The sequence below is a fragment of the Zonotrichia leucophrys genome, chromosome 2 (genome assembly GCF_028769735.1).
Source record: "Zonotrichia leucophrys gambelii isolate GWCS_2022_RI chromosome 2, RI_Zleu_2.0, whole genome shotgun sequence".
NCBI lineage: Eukaryota > Metazoa > Chordata > Aves > Passeriformes > Passerellidae > Zonotrichia > Zonotrichia leucophrys.
In genome coordinates this window covers 111,430,538-111,448,456 of record NC_088171.1, presented here as the reverse complement: position 1 = coordinate 111,448,456, position 17,919 = coordinate 111,430,538, and the positions used below count along the sequence as shown (strand labels likewise).

At 37.1% G+C, this 17,919-nt stretch overlaps 1 protein-coding gene across 2 annotated transcripts in view; it reads left to right on the top strand.

The window, feature by feature from the left end:
* PRKDC (protein kinase, DNA-activated, catalytic subunit) overlaps positions 1–17,919 on the top strand; it is an 84,142-nt gene that overhangs the window by 36,791 nt on the left and 29,432 nt on the right. For both annotated transcript variants that reach the window (XM_064706075.1, XM_064706074.1), the window contains exons 41-61: positions 404–611; positions 1,715–1,893; positions 2,924–3,092; positions 3,588–3,653; positions 4,103–4,175; positions 4,399–4,547; positions 6,336–6,473; positions 6,674–6,793; positions 7,669–7,812; positions 8,039–8,190; positions 8,761–8,892; positions 9,327–9,438; positions 10,784–10,908; positions 11,002–11,151; positions 11,563–11,736; positions 12,557–12,655; positions 13,341–13,551; positions 14,132–14,321; positions 14,639–14,854; positions 16,107–16,219; positions 17,274–17,405. In XM_064706075.1, the coding sequence (XP_064562145.1) occupies positions 404–611; positions 1,715–1,893; positions 2,924–3,092; positions 3,588–3,653; positions 4,103–4,175; positions 4,399–4,547; positions 6,336–6,473; positions 6,674–6,793; positions 7,669–7,812; positions 8,039–8,190; positions 8,761–8,892; positions 9,327–9,438; positions 10,784–10,908; positions 11,002–11,151; positions 11,563–11,736; positions 12,557–12,655; positions 13,341–13,551; positions 14,132–14,321; positions 14,639–14,854; positions 16,107–16,219; positions 17,274–17,405 (3,052 nt within the window). The remainder of the gene's footprint in view (positions 1–403; positions 612–1,714; positions 1,894–2,923; positions 3,093–3,587; positions 3,654–4,102; positions 4,176–4,398; positions 4,548–6,335; positions 6,474–6,673; positions 6,794–7,668; positions 7,813–8,038; positions 8,191–8,760; positions 8,893–9,326; positions 9,439–10,783; positions 10,909–11,001; positions 11,152–11,562; positions 11,737–12,556; positions 12,656–13,340; positions 13,552–14,131; positions 14,322–14,638; positions 14,855–16,106; positions 16,220–17,273; positions 17,406–17,919) is intronic.

Sequence of the window (17,919 nt, the reverse complement as noted above, 5' to 3'; positions counted from 1 at the left end):
TTTGCTTTAATAAAATTATTCAGAATAGCAGATCATCTAGTACTGGAACACTTGATAGCCACAGTTCTTTTTTTCCTTTGGTTTTCCTACATTTCTCACATATACAGGATAATATTTTTTTTAGGTTCAGTAAAAAGGAACTGAGAAAGTCAATGTTTGCTTTAGGATTAAATTATTAAAGATACACAAATAAGTTTGCCATCTCTTGCAGACTAAGAAGCAGAGGTGGGCTTTTTTGAGGGCTGCATAATATTTGACAGTTCAGCCAAGATCTTGAATGTCTTGTAGAATAACCTAAGAGGGCATGAATGCAGTCTTTAAAAAATCTAAATGTCCTAAGGGTGTGAGACATAAGTGAAGTCAGGTGAAAGAGTTTCCATCTTGAGATTTCCATCTTGTTTAGGAGCCCCACTGACAAGCAAGTGCTGCTGTTGGACACTGTTCACAAAATGTTCCGAAGCGAGGAACTCCTTTCAAATGCTGCTCGCCAAGCGTTTGTGGATCGCTCCCTCCTCACTCTCCTGTGGCACTGCAGCTTGGATGCACTGAGAGTATTCTTTGGCAAGATTATAGTAGATGCTATGGATACACTTAATTCCAGGTTTACAAAGGTATGAATTACTTTATTTTTTTTTATTTAGGGTTAGGGAATTCTAAGAAAGTGTTGATGTTGGTATGTATTTTGCTGAGCTTTGAATGAAGCACTGATAAAAAACTAATTTATTTGATTTCTAGTTTTCTGTATCCTGGAACAGTTATAGAATTTGATTACTGATAAACTTTTATTTATTCCCCAACACACTGTTCCTTTGGAGTTAATGCTTGTTTGCATATCTGCTGTGGATAAAAATTGAAGTTGGAATGTTATATGTATATATCTGAAGGGTTTGTCAAAAGCAAAAGCCCATTGTAACATTGAAATATAAAAGCTGTGTAAAATTGTAGCCTGTTACTACTTGGTGGGAGAGGTTTTTAGCCTCCATAATGGAAGCTCTGAAATTAAGTGCATTACTTCTGGAGAAAGAAATACACCTGTAATCACTGCAAAGGTTCTTCAGCAAGGGATTAGGAGCACAGATCTTCCTTTCTTTAGTTGCAGCCTTTCTTCCAATTTAAGAGCATAAAAAAAGATCATTGCAGGCATGATCTGTTGCCAGTCAAGGTGTCTCCTCTTGCTGTAGTTCTTCAGTCCCATGGTTTTGCTGGTGCAGATGTTCACAGGCAGCAGGATGAGCAAGGTGATGAAATCATCAAAGTTTGGGTATAACTATTGAAACAAAATGCTAAAACTATGATCTATGTAGAGTCACTCACACCATGTTCCTTTTGCTGTAAATGTTGGCACCAAAATGAGATGTATAAAGAAACTCATGAATGACACCAAGGATGATGGCAGTGTGTGTTTTGCTTACATGTGTCATCATCAGGCTGAGCTGTCACTTGGTACTCTGCTTATTTTCCTCCAGAATCCTTATAATAATTTAGGCCAGTTGTAGTAAAGAGAGTTCACCAGACAAGCAGGGGTCAACCAGTTTTAGTAACTGCACTACACAGGAACTCAGAATCTCTCAGTCTTTTATTATCATCAGCTCTTTTCTCTGTTTTAGAAGGTAGAGGTAAGCTGAAGGCTGTCTAAGAAATTGAACTGTGGAACTATTTAGAAAGGACAAGAGTGAGGAAATTTCCTTCTGAGATTCTGCTTCTTTGATTCTAGTCCCATGAACATACTTTTGATACACAAGTTACCAAGAAAATGGGGTATTACAAACTGCTAGAGGTGATGTATGTGCGTCTTTCAAAAGAGGAAGTTTATTCCAAGGACTCTAAAATTAACCAAGTTTACCGTGGCTCCATGAGTGTAGAAGGGAATGAACTTACCAAGACACTAATAAAGTAAGACCATTGTTTATTTTATTTACTTTATATTTCTGATTAGGATTTGACCAGATATGCTTTTTTAAGTAGGCCATATGAAGCAAAAGATGGTTTTGTTCAAGGGTTAATATAATCTCTTGCATAGCTTTTGATTTTAAATTAAATACACAATCTTGAGTTTGACAGAATTATCTGTAGAATAAATCCTGTGTTACAATAACCTTTGCTTCTTGTTTTTGTACTTTTTTTTAATTTGTTAAGCTTGTACATTTATTTTAACTTTTCAGTATGATTCTTAGCCTTTAATTTGTGTTTTCACAACTTCAGTTTCAGTATACTCACACTTCTATGTGGAGTATGGCTGTGTATTGCAAAATTGGTGTTTATATGACTGATGAGAAGATGGGATTGATTTTTATTTACATTTCATAATAGAGCAGCACACCCAGTAGGAGTAATTGGCTTGATCATCATTACAAAGGGGGACAAAAGAGAAATACTGAATATATATGTTAATTCATATTGTTTAGTTTGTTTAATATTCAGGGAAAAAAATAGGATGTCTGAATTGCTGTTTGTTTTGTTTTGATTTTTGTTTTACAATACTATGTCCTATGGGGACTTAAAAGAATTTCTTGGCTATGGTTTGCAGATGTATAACTGGCTTTGTACCTTTAAAAATCACATCTAAACTATTTTCTTCTAATCCATAAAATACCTTAGCATGCATGCCCATTCATAATTTTTTGGCAAGGACCATGAGAGAAGTTAATTTATACATCAAAATAAACATTCAACTTATCTGAACACAACCTGTTATCATATTTCTGACATTAAGGATCCTGTCAAAATACTCAGGGAGGTTTTCTTTGTCATTGCTGAATGGTTCCGTTTTGCTTCCATTTACCTGCAGGATACTTGAACAAGTCTGAGGTGGTTTAATTGGATACTGCTTCCTTGAAATTCTTTTGGTCTCTGATTGGAACCCTTCTTGTACTGCTTAATGAAAGAACTTCTGATGGTGTTTTCTTGCCTGTTTGTGTTTAAGGTCGTGCTATGATGCATTTACAGAAAACATGGCAGGAGAGAGTCAGCTGCTGGAGAAGAGGAGACAGTATCACTGTGCAGCATATAACTGTGCTATTGCTGTCATCAGCTGTGTCTTCACTGAAAGTAAATTTTATCAAGGCTTTCTTTTTTCAGAAAAACCAGAAAAGGTGAGAAGCTTTTGTTGCTTCCAGAGCATGAGACACAAAGTGATTTTACCTGATGGCAATAAATCAAAGAATGAAACCTGAATGACGTGCAATTATACTAACAAACTACCCAGTGAGGCAATAGAAGGAGTGGTAGCTGATGAAAGTTTTACCAGCTGTTTGGGAATGGGCGAAGTAGTGATGCTGTTTTCCTTCCACTCCCAATCCATTTTCTAAAATAGGAGGAAAAAGCCCCTATTGTTTAACTTCTCCAGTGCTTGGAATATACTTGAATAAGAGAGACCTTTTTACAGAGCACATTCTGTAGTGTGAATTCTTGAGTAGTTAAGTAGCAAAATTCTTTTTAGAGTGCTGATGTAGAAGAGAAAACATGCCACACTTTCTATGCTGTACAATGATCTATTGAATTTTTTTAAAGAAGAAATAAAATACATTCAAGGCAATTGTTATTGTGTGCAACGTTATAATTTTGCTATTTCATGCTTTGGTTTGCAGAACTTGCTGATTTTTGAAAATTTGATAGACCTGAAGCGTGAGTATACATTTCCCATTGAAATTGAGGTGAGTGAAATTTCTGGCCTTTAGTGTTTCTAACTAAGACAAGGGGATGACTTTAACACTGTAGTTACTGAAGACCAGGTCAATTCTCATATATGGAGAAAGAGGATACAAAGAAATGGAGTACTCCTCTCATGATTTAAAATATATTTTTCTGAGAGAAATCCAGACCTGAAATGTAGAACAGACCTGTAATGCACAGAACTTTTAACATACTTTTTAATGTACTTTCTTTGATAGTGAATGGCTGATGGAATAAAAAAAATCAGTTGTTTCTCTGTAGCATTAATAATAATAATTTACAACATGACATTTCCATTCATGTCAAAAGGTTTTAATAATTTTTTGGTATCTCTGTAAATAAAAAGTCTAAATAATCTGTGATTTTTTTAAAAATTAATTAACTATTTTTTAAAAATTAAGTAATTAGAACTTTATTTCTTGCTGTTTAGGTGCCTCTGGAAAGGAAGAAGCGGTACATTGCTATTAGGAAGGAGGCCAGAGATGCAGGGAATAGCAGCCAGGGTATGAAAGTCATTTATGGTGATGAAAAAAATGCTTTCTTACCTGCCATATAGTGTTTCTTGATGTGTTCTTCACTGGCTTCTACAGCAGCAGGAGCAAATAATAATGTTCAATGTATTTCATCTAACAGTCAATTCCCACCTACCCTCAAGTTTTAGTGGGCGGTGAAGCCTTTTTTCTTGTAATTACCTTGATTAATGGACTGTTCTTCTTTCTTGTCTAGATGAATCCAAGTATTTAGCTTCTTCATCATACATGATGGATAGCAGTTTGAGTGAGGAAATGAGTCAGTTTGATTTTTCTACTGGAGTCCAAGGTTTTTCTTACAGCTCCCAAGATGTTACAGCTAGCAGCACTCGTTTCAGGAGAAAGGTAATTTAGTGACTTATGTACTGTGAGTTTTATGCTTTTGAGTAATTGCATACACATATTGAGGTTGAGAAAGAGAAATTTCTAGTCTTATGTATTTGTTCTTCCTGACTGAGAATGGGTTCCTCCAGAAGATGAGGGAGGGGACTTAAGCTGTTTTCTGTCACTTTTCTTTTTTCCTCTCCACTGTCTACAGCTGAAGAAAAATAATGCCCTGTTGGTTTCTAAAGCTGAGTAGTGTGAGTGAAGTCCAGCCTGAGTTGTAAAAAGGTGGTTTGTACTGCACTCAGGCACATCCTATGATGTTTGTGTGTCGGATCTCAAGATCTCAGTCCTGAGATGCTGAGCCTCCGAGACCACCCTTGGGGGGCTCAGGAGTCCTGGAATGTTGCCAGAAGTGTCTGGTAGCTGGGCTTTAACCCCACACAGGAGATGACAAGGATGAGGGCTTCACAGGGTGAATGGTGAAGGGATTAGTTAATTAGAGAGTGAGACACAAGGTTTAGGATTTATGTACAGGGGGGTTTGGAGGAGTAAGATGGAGGAATTGGGGTGTGTCCTGTCCTCCTTCTTCTTCCTCTTCTCCTCCATCTTCTTTGGCCACGGTGGCACCTTTCGATTGGTTATTACTGAGAGTGCACCGAGTTATAAGAATAGATGGTATTGGGGAAAAATGATAAATACTGTACACGTAACAATGGGTATAAAGATACGTGGCTGCCCGGGAGGGCAGACAGTGTGCCCATGGCTGACTGCTGAGCAGATCTTTGTTCGGCTGAAAGAACATCTTTTAGATAAACAATTAATAAACATAAAAACCGAAAGAAGAACTGAAGCCTCTTCTCGTCCTTCGATACGCGGGCTGCCCCAAGGCCACCCCGGGCCTTTCCAGGCCCCTCAAACAGCCGAGATAACCGGACATTTGTGTTTTGCTGTTAGGCATCTGGTTTCCTCATTTCTCTCTTTGTTTGGTCTATGACAGAACTGGCTATATCAACTGGATAGAATAAATAATCAAACAATTTTTTTTTTCTGTTGTTGTGGCAGCTTGTATTTAACTGTTGCTCCTGAGAGATATTAAATGCTATTCTTTCAGCAAAGACTTGAGGTTGTGTTCCTTCTGCAATCAAAATATATCTCACCAGCAGTAATGCTGATTGAGTAGACATTTGCTATGAAATAGAAAGTTTGTAAAAGTATCATAGACACTGAAGACAATCTGTCAAAATAACTGTTAACATTGGTGAAGATAACTGTTTCCATGTTTTGAAGCAAGGGGGTGTTTTAGCTGCAGGGAAGTTAAGCAAGATAGGAAGTACATTTCTACTTTGTTGTAATTTCTACCTAAGCAATTTTCTTTTGTGATTTACTCTGTGTAGCAAAAGAGAGCTGCTGCAGATGCTGGTCAGTGTGAAACAACACATCCATAAAAATAGAAGTGTTCATATATTCTTTAAGCTATGAAATGAGATAATTTCTTTGAGGTTCAGTTTAACTCCTCTTGCTTTCAGCATTTGCCACACCTGTCCTGGCAGGTAGTAAAGTCAGAGTAACATAAATTTGGCATCTGTTGGCACAAAAAGTAAAGAATGGGCAGATCTGGTGCATACATTTGGGAGGTGTCTGTTTGAACAACACATTTGATGTATTCCCAGTTGCACACACTGAGTGTGTAGTCAGATCTAAGCACAGATAAGATCAGAATGACTCATGGCATGATTGGGATTTAAAAGAAAACACAGTGTTGTTATTAACCATAGTAACACCTTTTTTCTTTTTTTTTTTTTCCAGGAGCCCACAGAATACAAGGTTTTAAATGATGAGATGGAGCTGGAAATGGATGAATTCAACCAACATGAATGTATGGCTTCCATGACCTCTCTGATTAAACATATGGAGAGGAACCAGATCACACCCAAAGTGGAGGAGGCCAGTATTAACTAAAAAGTTGGCATTTTTCTATTAATGCTACCAAGAAAAGAGAGTCATGATTGATTCCCTTCATTTATTCATTTTCTTGGCTATATTATACAGAAACCTGTGTGGCTTGAGCTTGGGGGTTTTTGGGTTGGTAAGCCTGTTGGGTGCAAGAAGTGATTTGATTTTTGCTCATGTCTTCCAAATTTCAGGGGACAGTTCCAGTAGATCTTCCTCTTTGGATGAAATTTCTTCATGGCAAATTGGGAAATCCATCAGTACCATTAAATATCCGCCTCTTCATAGCAAAACTTGTTGTTAATACTGAAGATGTGAGTAAGTTTTATTCTTAATACCAAATGTGTAACAATTGCAGGGTAAAATATTTCATCAAGTGAGACCTTTGGGGCATTCAAATTGAATAGTTTGACATGATAAAAGGGAGTGCATTTATGGCTCAAAATTCCAGATAGTGCAAGTATTTTCAATGCATTGTTAATACTTTTTCTCCCATATTCTGTAAGTGGAGGATATCCACAGTGTGTTTCCTCTGGAAACACAAGTAGTGTATTCATTGATAGGCAAGAGATGGGGTTGATTATACTTTCCATCTTCACAGGAGCAAATACAGTGTTTTATTAGTGGGCACAGATGAGTCTTATAGAAACACTTTGAGCTAAATGGTGTTCTTGTTGCAGAAAGATACTAAGATAGCATAACGTGTTTGCTTGAGAAGCAATGTTTTCTAACTCTCATTCTTGGGTAAAACATTCTCAACCTACTTCATACAATGATTTTATAGTATAATGGTTTTGTCTGGAATATTCCAAATCCAAAAATGCTGAATTTCAGGATTAATTCAATAACCTCTATATCTGTTTAATACTACTTTCTTAGTAAAGCTGTCTGAAATGGAAGGGTAGGTAATGACATACTCTTTCAAATCCTTTACAGACAGATATTCTAAGGGAGAGCAATACCGTCTGTGCTCTAGTGAAATAATTCACTTTCTGTGGCTAAAGGTTTCTGAGCAAAAATGAGAAATGTAGTTATGGATACTTTTTATTTTAAAATGTTTATGGTTGTTCCCTCAGGATTTGAGGAAAATCCTCAAGAGGTTGGTTTAGCAGTCTTACCACTAATGTTCATTGAACAACAGGTTGCTAAATAGTTGGGTAATTTGTACTTTGTCTTTGATTCCCCGCAGGTATTCCGGCCTTATGCAAAGCACTGGCTTGGTCCATTGCTGCAGCTTGTTGTTTCTGGAAATAATGGAGGGGAAGGGATTCATTACATGGTAGTGGAAATAGTAGCTACAATCCTTTCCTGGACAAGTGTAGCCACTCCCAAAGTAAGGAACTGTGAAATTAATTTTTATTGTTATTGTGACTGTTTGGTAAAGAATGATTGAATTTGTTTTTATGCTCTTAAATAATTTTATACATCAGTCCACTTTTACATTTTACAATTCTTTTGCATATTAACTTCAAACATGAATTGCTTACTTACTTGCTTTCATAAAACAATTTATGTCTTCTTGGAGTCACTATATTTATTTTTGGTCCTGGTTTTTGTAGGGGAATATTAAGGATGAGATTTTGGCTAACAGATTGCTTGAATTCTTGATGAAGAATGCATTTCACCCAAAAAGAGCTGTGTTCAGGCACAATCTGGAAATCATAAAGACAGTTATAGAGTGTTGGAAGAGCTGTCTCTCCATACCTTACAGGTAAACACTTGAACAATTGCTTTCCTTTATCAATATATCAAAAATATAAGTGAATTATATCAAAGGGCATGGGAAGGTAAATTAGGTAAATTCAGCTGCAATAGTAAACTTTTTGTCCCTACAGTAAACAGCAGAACTTCAGAACCAGACTCTCTAAAGATTGTGAATTAATTTGAAAAACAACAAAGAGAGAGAGATGGGAAAACATATAAAGGATTATAGCAGCAACAAAAGCAGGAGTAATCTCTGAAAAGACATTTTTATTTGAAGTTTTGAATGTTATCACTGAATATTGGTGCAGTCTTATTAAGACTTGTGCTATCTGCCATGCTTGTGAACATGTCACAAGCATTTGTGTGGGCTTACAATCCCTTTTCAGTTGTTTTGGTGTGGGTTTCTTTGCAAAGGCTTCTTCATTGAAGCTAAATATCTACTGCTTTCTGACAATATCCCTTTGATGGGCTGTATGTGTGCATGTAAATCCCTGTATACAAAGACAGTGAGTGACTTAAGGTGTCTCTGTTTTGGGGTTTTCATGTATATCATTACTTCTGTGTTTTTTTCCAACAGTTTAATATTTCAAAAGTTTTCTAGTGGAGACCCTGATACAAAGGATAATTCAGTGGGAATTCAGCTGCTGGGAATTGTTCTTGCTAACAATTTGCCACCCTTTGACCCAAAGTGTGAAATAGATCGTGCCAGGTGAGAAATGCAGTTTTTTGTGAATGATCTTGAAAAAAATCTTAAATCAAAGAGAGCAAGTTTATCAACAGGAGGTGTAGGAGCTTGTTCTTTGGAATTCTTTGCTGTCATCTGGCAAATAATATTTTCCAGATAGATAAAAAATAATGCTTTCCTATCTACAAATTGCAGGCCACATTTATTTTGGAAAGTATCTAGAAGGTTGTACACTTTTTTACAGTGGGTGCCAGGGTTGCAGTTTTGTGGAAATTCATAGAGTCAGGAATTGCTAAAGCAGAGATTTGAGACACTGCAAGTGGAAAATGCATTTGTACTGTATTCAGCTCTTCTGAAAGCAGTCACTATGACTGTGGGCAGCTCGTATGAATTTTTTGCTTCAGTTTAAATTTCTGTGCTTGAGTAGTGGCTTACAGTAGGTCTGTCTTTTGTCCTAGGTATTTTCAAGCTTTGACCAGCAACATGGGCTTGCTGAAGTATAGAGAAGTTTATGCAGCTGCAGCAGAAGTTTTGGGACTTGCTCTTCAATACATTGCTGAGAGAGAAAATGTAAGTGAACTGTATTTTGTGTTTGACCTTTCCTGTCTTAATTTTATGTTAATCTTTTATATGACTACTCAATTCAGATTCAAAAATTAATGTATTTAAACCTCAGCAGTCTTTATCCAACAGAATAATTAAAAATTCAAACTACTAACTCAACAGGAAAAGAATTTGAGGACAGACTAAGTGCAGAGTTTTTGCCTTGCTCTTTGGGAGCTGACGGTGAATTATCTCTTTCTGAGGCTTTGTTCAGCTTTTGCTAGCCAGCAACACTAGCACAGTATGTTTTAAAGTTGGGGTTTTAAGAGGAAAAGAAAAGCAGGTTGGGAGGTTTGGAACTACCTTTTGAATAACTGTATCTGAGCCCAGTTATTTTGTAGGTAGTGGATAAGGTGAGTGCAAAACTGTTACTCACCAAATCCTACAGTGCTAGAACTGAGGGTTTGTGCTTGGTGATCACAGAAGTCAATTTGAGACATGCTAGAAGTAATTCTCTACACAATAGTTTGGGAACTTCTGGCATTTGTTGCCAGAAGAGGTGCTGGGGGTAAGCAGATCAGCAGGTTCAAAGGGAAATTAGGTAAATTCTTGCACAAAAAATGTCATGGACTGGTTCTAAATACAGCAGACAGCAATGTACACTCAAAGATCCTTAATCTAATGACAAATGTATGTTGGGTTGTATAATAGAAAAAGAGGACAAAATGCAGCCATGGTCATGTGTTCTCCCTAAATATAATTCTGTAACTGCTATTGGAGACAAAAATACCAAGTTGTTGGCCAAGTGGAATATTAGCCTGAACTTGTAGGTTATTCTTCCTTCTTTCCTTATTATCCTTGCTTCTTTCTCCACTTAATTGCATTCTGGTTGTTCTTTCACTGTGTGTAGAGCATATTTCATAAAGCTTTGTTAAGTCTTTGTCAGTCTTTCAAGTTCTATAAGCAGTATTTTGAATAAATGAGCAAAGATGGTGTAAGTTTTATCCTGAACAAGGCTTATTCCTTTGACGTTCATTGCAGGTTGCTGGTTGTTTTTCACCTTTTTACATTCATTAGTTGAAATTCTTCTATACTGAGGAGCTGTTTATTATTATATAAGCACACTAAGCAACTTGTACTACACAATTAAGGTGTTCCAAACCAGTGAAAGGAAGCTCACAGATATATTTTTTAAGTAGCAGTCATGTGTTTTAGCCAGGCAGCGCTGTACAGGACCCATGAAGCACCATAAAGGTTTAAGATGAGTTGGCTGGCTCTTGCCTAGTGAAATGCACGAGAATTAAACTATGTTTCATTAAGGTGGTTATGATTTTCATGGGTATCCTGGTCTTACTGTCTTTCTCATTTTCAGATACTTGAAGATCCAGTTTATGATTGCGTTATAAAACAACTGAAGCATCATCAGAACACACAACATGATAAGTTTATTCAATGCTTGAATAAAGTTGTTAAGCATTTTCCACCTCTTGCTGACAGGTACATCATGATTTATGTGGTATGTTGACTGTAAATCTAGAGGAATAATAGAGAATAACTTGCTTTTGTTTGTGGACTTCTGGTTATGTTAAGGTTTATGAATGCAGTATTCTTTTTGATACCTAAACTTCATGGTGTGATGAAAACCTATTGTCTGGAAGTAATAATGTGCCGGGCTGAAGAAATTCCTGATCTCCACTTGCAGTTAAGGAGTAAAGACTTTATCCAGATCATGAATCATAGGTAAGTAGTCATGTGATTATGATGGTAGTTCAAGTTTCTTGATAATATTTTCTTTGCTGCCCACAACATTTTTACATTCAGAAGCATTTATAATTGCCCTTCACTTCTTGGTCATTGTTCCCCAAATTTGAGCAGATGTAATCTGGGAGTTGAGATGGTTAGCTCATTGTGAAAAATGAACGAACACCTCTAAAATAGCCTTAGGGTGAAACACCAGTGGAATGTCAATTTCTGTAGTTTGTATTAGTTTATTTATATTCTTGCTCTTAGACTGACTGCAAAAGTATTTACCTAAAACCCTTTGAAAAACTAAATATTGTTAAAACATAAACCAATCTTCTGGTTCTGTATGTAGCAGTGATGAGAAAAGCAATGTGACTGGGCTTTTTTTTTTCCTCTCTCTTCTTCTAGGGATGATGAAAGACAAAGGGTTTGTTTGGATATAGTGCACAAGATGCTGTCTAAATTAAAACCACTGGAACTTAAAGAGCTTCTGCCTGGAGTGACAGGGTTCATTTCTCACCCTTCTGTAATATGTCGACAGCGCATGTATGATATCCTGATGTGGATTTATGATAATTACAGGTATGTGTTCACTGCAGATGTTGTCTTTCAGTGGTTTGTCACAGGCAGAGTGGAAGTGTTTGTAATGGTCTTCCAATTTCATGTCCCTTGGTGAGGGATTTTTCCAGTTGTCAGAAGAGTATAGTCTGTGATTTGCCTAACTGGCTCTGGCCTTCAGTAACAATTTTATCACTTCCAATAAGGAATAAATACTTGGACCAGAACTAGGATTTTACATCAGCACAACAGAATGGCATAAGAGGTCTTAACTTTGATGCTCCAGTTTTTTTTCTTGTTGCTGGAATTTGTAGCTAGTGAAAATTATACATTAAAAAAAAATATATTAAGGCACATGGGCATGATCTGGATCACTTAGATCTGGTAGTATAAAGATGGTCTTTCTGCTTAATCCCTTAAAATAGGGAATAGGCATGCTCAGTTTGACAAGTGGGTTGCTATTGAATTATCTAACTTGGTTATGTGTGTGTTTTTCCAAGAAAATTCTTTGAATGGACATTTATTGCGAAGAAAAAATACAGCCAGTCTTTACTCTAGCATCACTTGTGAAAAGCATTCTCTGCCTATTTTTTCAGATTCAACCTTGCAAACTTCATAATAAATACCTAACATATTAATTAGCTTATTAGATAATCTATTTTATTAGTAGTGGAGATATAAGGCATTTTTGGCAAGAAGACTTCATGTTATGTGTTGTTATGCCAAGCTGAGTTTTTTTATCAGAGGGCATATTCCTCCTTTTTGTCCCACCATCCTCATCCTCTTATTTTGCTATGGATTATTTGAGAGAAGTCATTAAGAGATATTTTTCTCCCACCATCAGTGATCCAGAAAGTCAAGCAGATGATGATTCTCAGGAGATACTCAAAGTGGCAAAAGAAATACTGCTTCAAGGACTGATTGATGAGAATGCTGAACTGCAGTGAGTAAAGAGTGCTGTGACAACTGTCTGAAATAAAAATACCTCAGTTTCTCTTACTTTGTATAGCAAGAGTTGATCCTTAGAGGTTTTTGTAAGTATTTCAATATAAAAGAGTAACACTGAGATAATGCTATTTCCTTTTCTTCCAGTAAGTTAATTTATAAAATTTTGTCCCATGGTGTTACATCAAGTGTAAGTGAAGCATTTTAACGAATTTCTAAGCTGTGGTGAGGTTGTTTCATTATGCCAAACCTAATTCTGCATTAATGTGCTAGAGTTTTTGAACAAGGAGGACCCTCCTATACACAAGTGCACAACAGTAGATTAAATGTTGGATTTTTAGAAATTCTTTTGATGAAGCAAAAGATGAAAGAGGACATCTTGGTGCTTTTCCATCCATAGCACTTCTCAAATGGAAAAAACTTGACAGAAATCATTTTTTCAGAGTTATCCTTTTATATGAGGCATAGAACATGGTAAACGAATGAGGAATTCAGTGTAATTCAATGCAAGATTAATGGCATGAAAGTGTTAGTTGAAGGCCTTTGCAGCTTATTGTTTTGGAGTTTTTTGCTGGTGGGTTTGGGGTTTTTTCCCTTTTAAACTTGGCTTTTTTAGAAGTCAGTGGTGGGAGGTGGTTCTGTTTGAAAATAACCAGGAATAACTTTATTCTTTGCCTCTACAGGTTAATTGTTAGGAATTTTTGGAGTCATGAGACAAGGCTGCCCACAAATACTCTTGACCGCATGCTGTCGTTGTTAAGTTCCTTCTATTCCACCAAGATTGAAACACATTACTTGAGTCTAATCACAAATTTTCTGCTTGAAATGACTAGCAAGAGCCCAGATTATTCCAGAAAAATATTTGAGCATCCACTGTCTGAATGCAAATTTCAGGTGAATTGTACTGTGCAGTCCTGTTCGCAACTATGTGACAAATTCTGCTCTTTAATGTAGTTATGACTTAAAGAAGAATGGCATAATGAAGGAGATTTTTCAAAGTGTTTTGTGCTCCCAAGTTAACAGGTGCAGCAGTTATGAGTTGTGCACAGTACCAGAAGTTTAATGATTTTGTGGGGGCAATAATTGTACTTTCATTTAAAAAATGTATATTTGATTAAAATAATATACCAGGAATAGCTGATTTGTAGAGTACTGAAATGCTAAAAAAGAGGGTAGCAGAGAGAAGCAGCATCAACTGGAGAAATACTGTCAAGAGACAGGAGTACTGGTGCAAGAGCTGTAAATCAGTCCTCAGGTGACCAGTCTAAGTTAATGAGCTTTATTTACTGAGCTGTGGAGAACTTCTACATGTTTGTGGTTTGTAGAGGTTACTTTTATATGTAGTCAAGTTTTGCCCCTATACCTGGGAGGATGTTTTGATTTCTGGACTGTAATTTCTGCCATCCTGCTCAATGAAGAAATGCAGAAAGCCTCCATCTTTATTGTTTTACTTAAAATCTTTGTTTGTTCATAGGACTTTGTAGTTGACTCCAGCTGGCGTTACCGAAGCACTGTGCTCACACCCATGTTTGTGGAGACTCAGGCTTCTCCAAGTACCCACAGGAATTTGTCACAGGAAAGATCCCTTTCTCCTTCTGGGTCAGTCCGTGGGCAAGTGAGGGCTACCCAAAGGCAATATGAATTTACACCTACACAGCATGGCAGTAAGTCCAGAACAGTGTTTTCTGAAATGTTCTTTTTTGCTGTAGGAGTGATTTAATTTCTGTTGCATATAACTTCTTAATGTAAAAGTATAAATATGTTTAGTATTTTGTTTTCCAGGCCTTTATTAGTCTCATACATATTTTATGTTCTGCCTAATGTAAAACAAACACTGTCTTACCTAGCAGCTTGAAATCTGTTCTGCCCTTAAACACTAGGAAATTATAGTTTTGGGAGAGAAAAAATACCTGCCTCAGAGATGTTTTCACTTTATTTGTATCTGAGTATGTTACAGCTTTTTGGTGATTTCTTGTTACAGGTGGTAGAAGTTCTTTTAATTGGCTAACTGGAAGTAGCATTGACACACTGGCAGAGTATGCAGTTCCTTCATCCTCTGAATCCTTGTCTTCATCCATGCTGTTGGTTAGCAAAAGGAGTGAAAAACTTAAACAAGCAACCTTTAAACCAGTGGGGCCAGATTTCGGGAAGAAAAGGTTGGGTTTGCCTGGAGATGAAGTGGACAGCAAAACTAAAGGTCTGTAAGCCTTACTGTGCAATTTCCGTGCAATTAGTACACTTTTATGAACCATCCTTGTCAGTTATTTGGCTGGCAGTCCATTGTCTTTGAGACAGCCCAATTGAGGTTGACCGTGAGATTTTGTTTCCAGGAGTGTGTGATGATACATAGCATGTGACAAAAAGCTCGACTGTGCTAGGAATTGTAAAATTATATGTTGTTCACTGAAAGAATTGGCTGGATGAGAAACCAGTCAGTGTGATCTCTGCATTCCTACCTCTCCCACAGAGGATCACAGCATGAATATCAGACAGTTCTGACCCTTCTGTTTTAAATTTAACTCTTTAAAGAAGAGATCTCTTTAAGTGTATTTTCTAAACCACTTCAGCTGTGCTGACATGATCTCCAACATTTTGCAGTCTATCATTAGAAATCCTTGCTTTTTACTGAGAATGCTCCTTCCACACAGTAAATAAATGAAAAATATCAGTACTATTCTGAAGTAACTTAGGATCCTTCTCCCTCTTTAATCCTTTCCTACATTGCCATTAAAATTTTGACCAAGAGGATGACATTAGGAGTTCATGCATAGAGTTATAAAGATCAACCTTTTCAGTACCTGAGAGGTGTTTCAGGGCAGTTGTGACTAATAGACTGCAGTTCATGCAGAACTACAGAACAGAGAGGTCAGTCTACCTTCTAGGTAGTTCCTGGTCTTCTGCCCTGGAGAATACCAGTTACAGTGGTATATTTTTGTTTCCTCACTCTCCTGTTCTAGGAAGTGGACTGAGCTGACAGTCAGTTAAGTGGCCTTTCTCCATGACTGTCCTGAGCAGGAGTTGATCCAGTGGCAGTTCTGTAATAGTACTTTAGAACTACAGTACAATATCCTTACTAAACAGTATTTTAATATCTTTTAGCATCCCTTTACTTAGGGAGTTGTATACTTTCTGGAATATAGTGCAAATGCCATATGTGCCTTTGAGAGCTTAAAATAAATCTGGCATATGAGGCATATTTGTTCATGAGTTTTAAGGTCTTTCCCTGTACAATAGTTTGATCTTTATACCTCATCCATACACCTAAAGTCTCTATATAAATGCTTAATATCTCTTCTCCTAAGAGCAATTTAATTTTTTACCATTGGCTAGCTTGTTGAAAGACCTTGTATTTATTTGCTAGTAAACACAAAGATGATGTTTGTTTTTATATGATGCTTTTGCCTTAAATCTGAAAAGAAAAGCTGTGGACATGGTCATATGTTTCTTAGGTATGGAGGAAAGAGCAGAAATTCTAAGACTGCGGAGACGTTTCTTGAAGGACCAAGATAAACTCAGTCTGATTTATGCCAGAAAAAGTCTGGCTGAACAGAAAAGAGAAAAGGTTAGTCAATCAAAATGGGTTTAAGACTTCAAGTCTCAATGCATTTGCAGTCTTGTACTTCATCTCTTGTAGTAACTTTGGGAAGAAAGGGTAGGTGTAAGGTACTGGTTGCTACTTTAAGAGCTTTAGAAGGTTTAATTTGGAAATAATGCTCTTTATGGCCCTAAAGTTAAGTGATGTTATTTAGCATGGGTGAGAAAAGAGCTGGATGATAATAACACTTCCAGTCTACCACTTAAAATGCATTAAATGATTTTATGTGATGGGAGTTCCTAGCAGTTATTGGGAAATCCTTTACGGTTGTCATTCTGGAAACTAGGAGCCTTAGAGCTACAATACACTGCAGAAATTGTTGGAGAACATTATTCAGTGTCTGAAGGTGAACTCAAAAATGTGGTACAGCTGATGGACTACCCAGAACTGGTTTGAACTTTTAACCTGAAGGAATGTCAGTAATAATCATTTGCTGAGTGTTTCTCAAGGCCAGAAACTTACTACTTTGTGGATTTTATGGTTGTGTTATGTACCTGCAATAAATCTAAGTGGTTTTAAGCTCTGTAGCAGTTTTTCAGATGTTCCTGTTACTAAAAATAGCAGACATTATCATCAAAAAATGATAGCATTTAGTCCCAAGAGGACTAAATCCAGGATTGAGAGCTACCAGTTTGAGACACTCCTGTAATACTCTGCAGATGCAGACAACTGTGTAAACAGAACTTATGTCTGGAAGAACCACACAAGCATCTATTTTAGCCCATTTATGTTTACTTGCAGGCTAAAGGTACCATTTCCTCCCACCCAGCAAGAGAGAACCTGTAAATGTGTTCTGTATGGCAGTCCAAAATGCAACCAACAAAATCTTTTAAACCAAAACCAACAAAAGGTCTTTTAAACCCTTCCACTGATGGTGTTTCCTCCACTTCTGTGGAAGGCTTACTCCAATGCCTGACCACTCCTTCAGTGAAAAAATTTTCATAATATCTAATTTAAACCTCTCTTGGCACATCTTGAGGCCATTTCCTAACCATATTTTTTCATGATTAATGCATTTCAGGAGATAAAATCTGAGCTGAAGATGAAGTATGATGCCCAGGTTACTTTGTACAGAAGTTACCGAGTGGGAGACCTTCCTGACATCCAGATTGAGTACTGCAGTCTCATTGCCCCTCTGCAGGGCCTTGCCCAGGTCTGTCTGCTTTTCCAAGGTCACTTTTGGGCTTTGCTGGTCCTGTAGGGAAAGTGTCATGTAGCTGGGCAACCACTTCAAAAATTGATTTGTAGCTTTGCAGTCAACCACTGTGATACACATTTAAAGATTCTGCTTTCAGAGGGAGTGTTTCTGCTGCCCCTGTGCTGGTGCAGTGCTCAGAGAAGAGGCTTTGTTGCTTGCCTCACCTGAGCAGTTGAGGACTGGATACATCAGCTGTTGTCCATTTCCTGCAGCTTCCTTTGCTTGAGAAACAGATGGTGCTCTCTGCAGACATTATTGCAAAGGACATCTCACTGTTTAGTAACAAAACAGCCATTTCACTTTTATTATATGTCTGTCATAGACTTGTAAAGTCTATGACAGATGAACACACAAATGAACTTAGTGTGACTAAGACTGGACTCAGACTCCTCAGTAAAGCTGATCTAATATTCCTTTTCTTACATGAGAGGGGTAGAAACTATAGACTGAACTGAGCAGCAGACTGAAT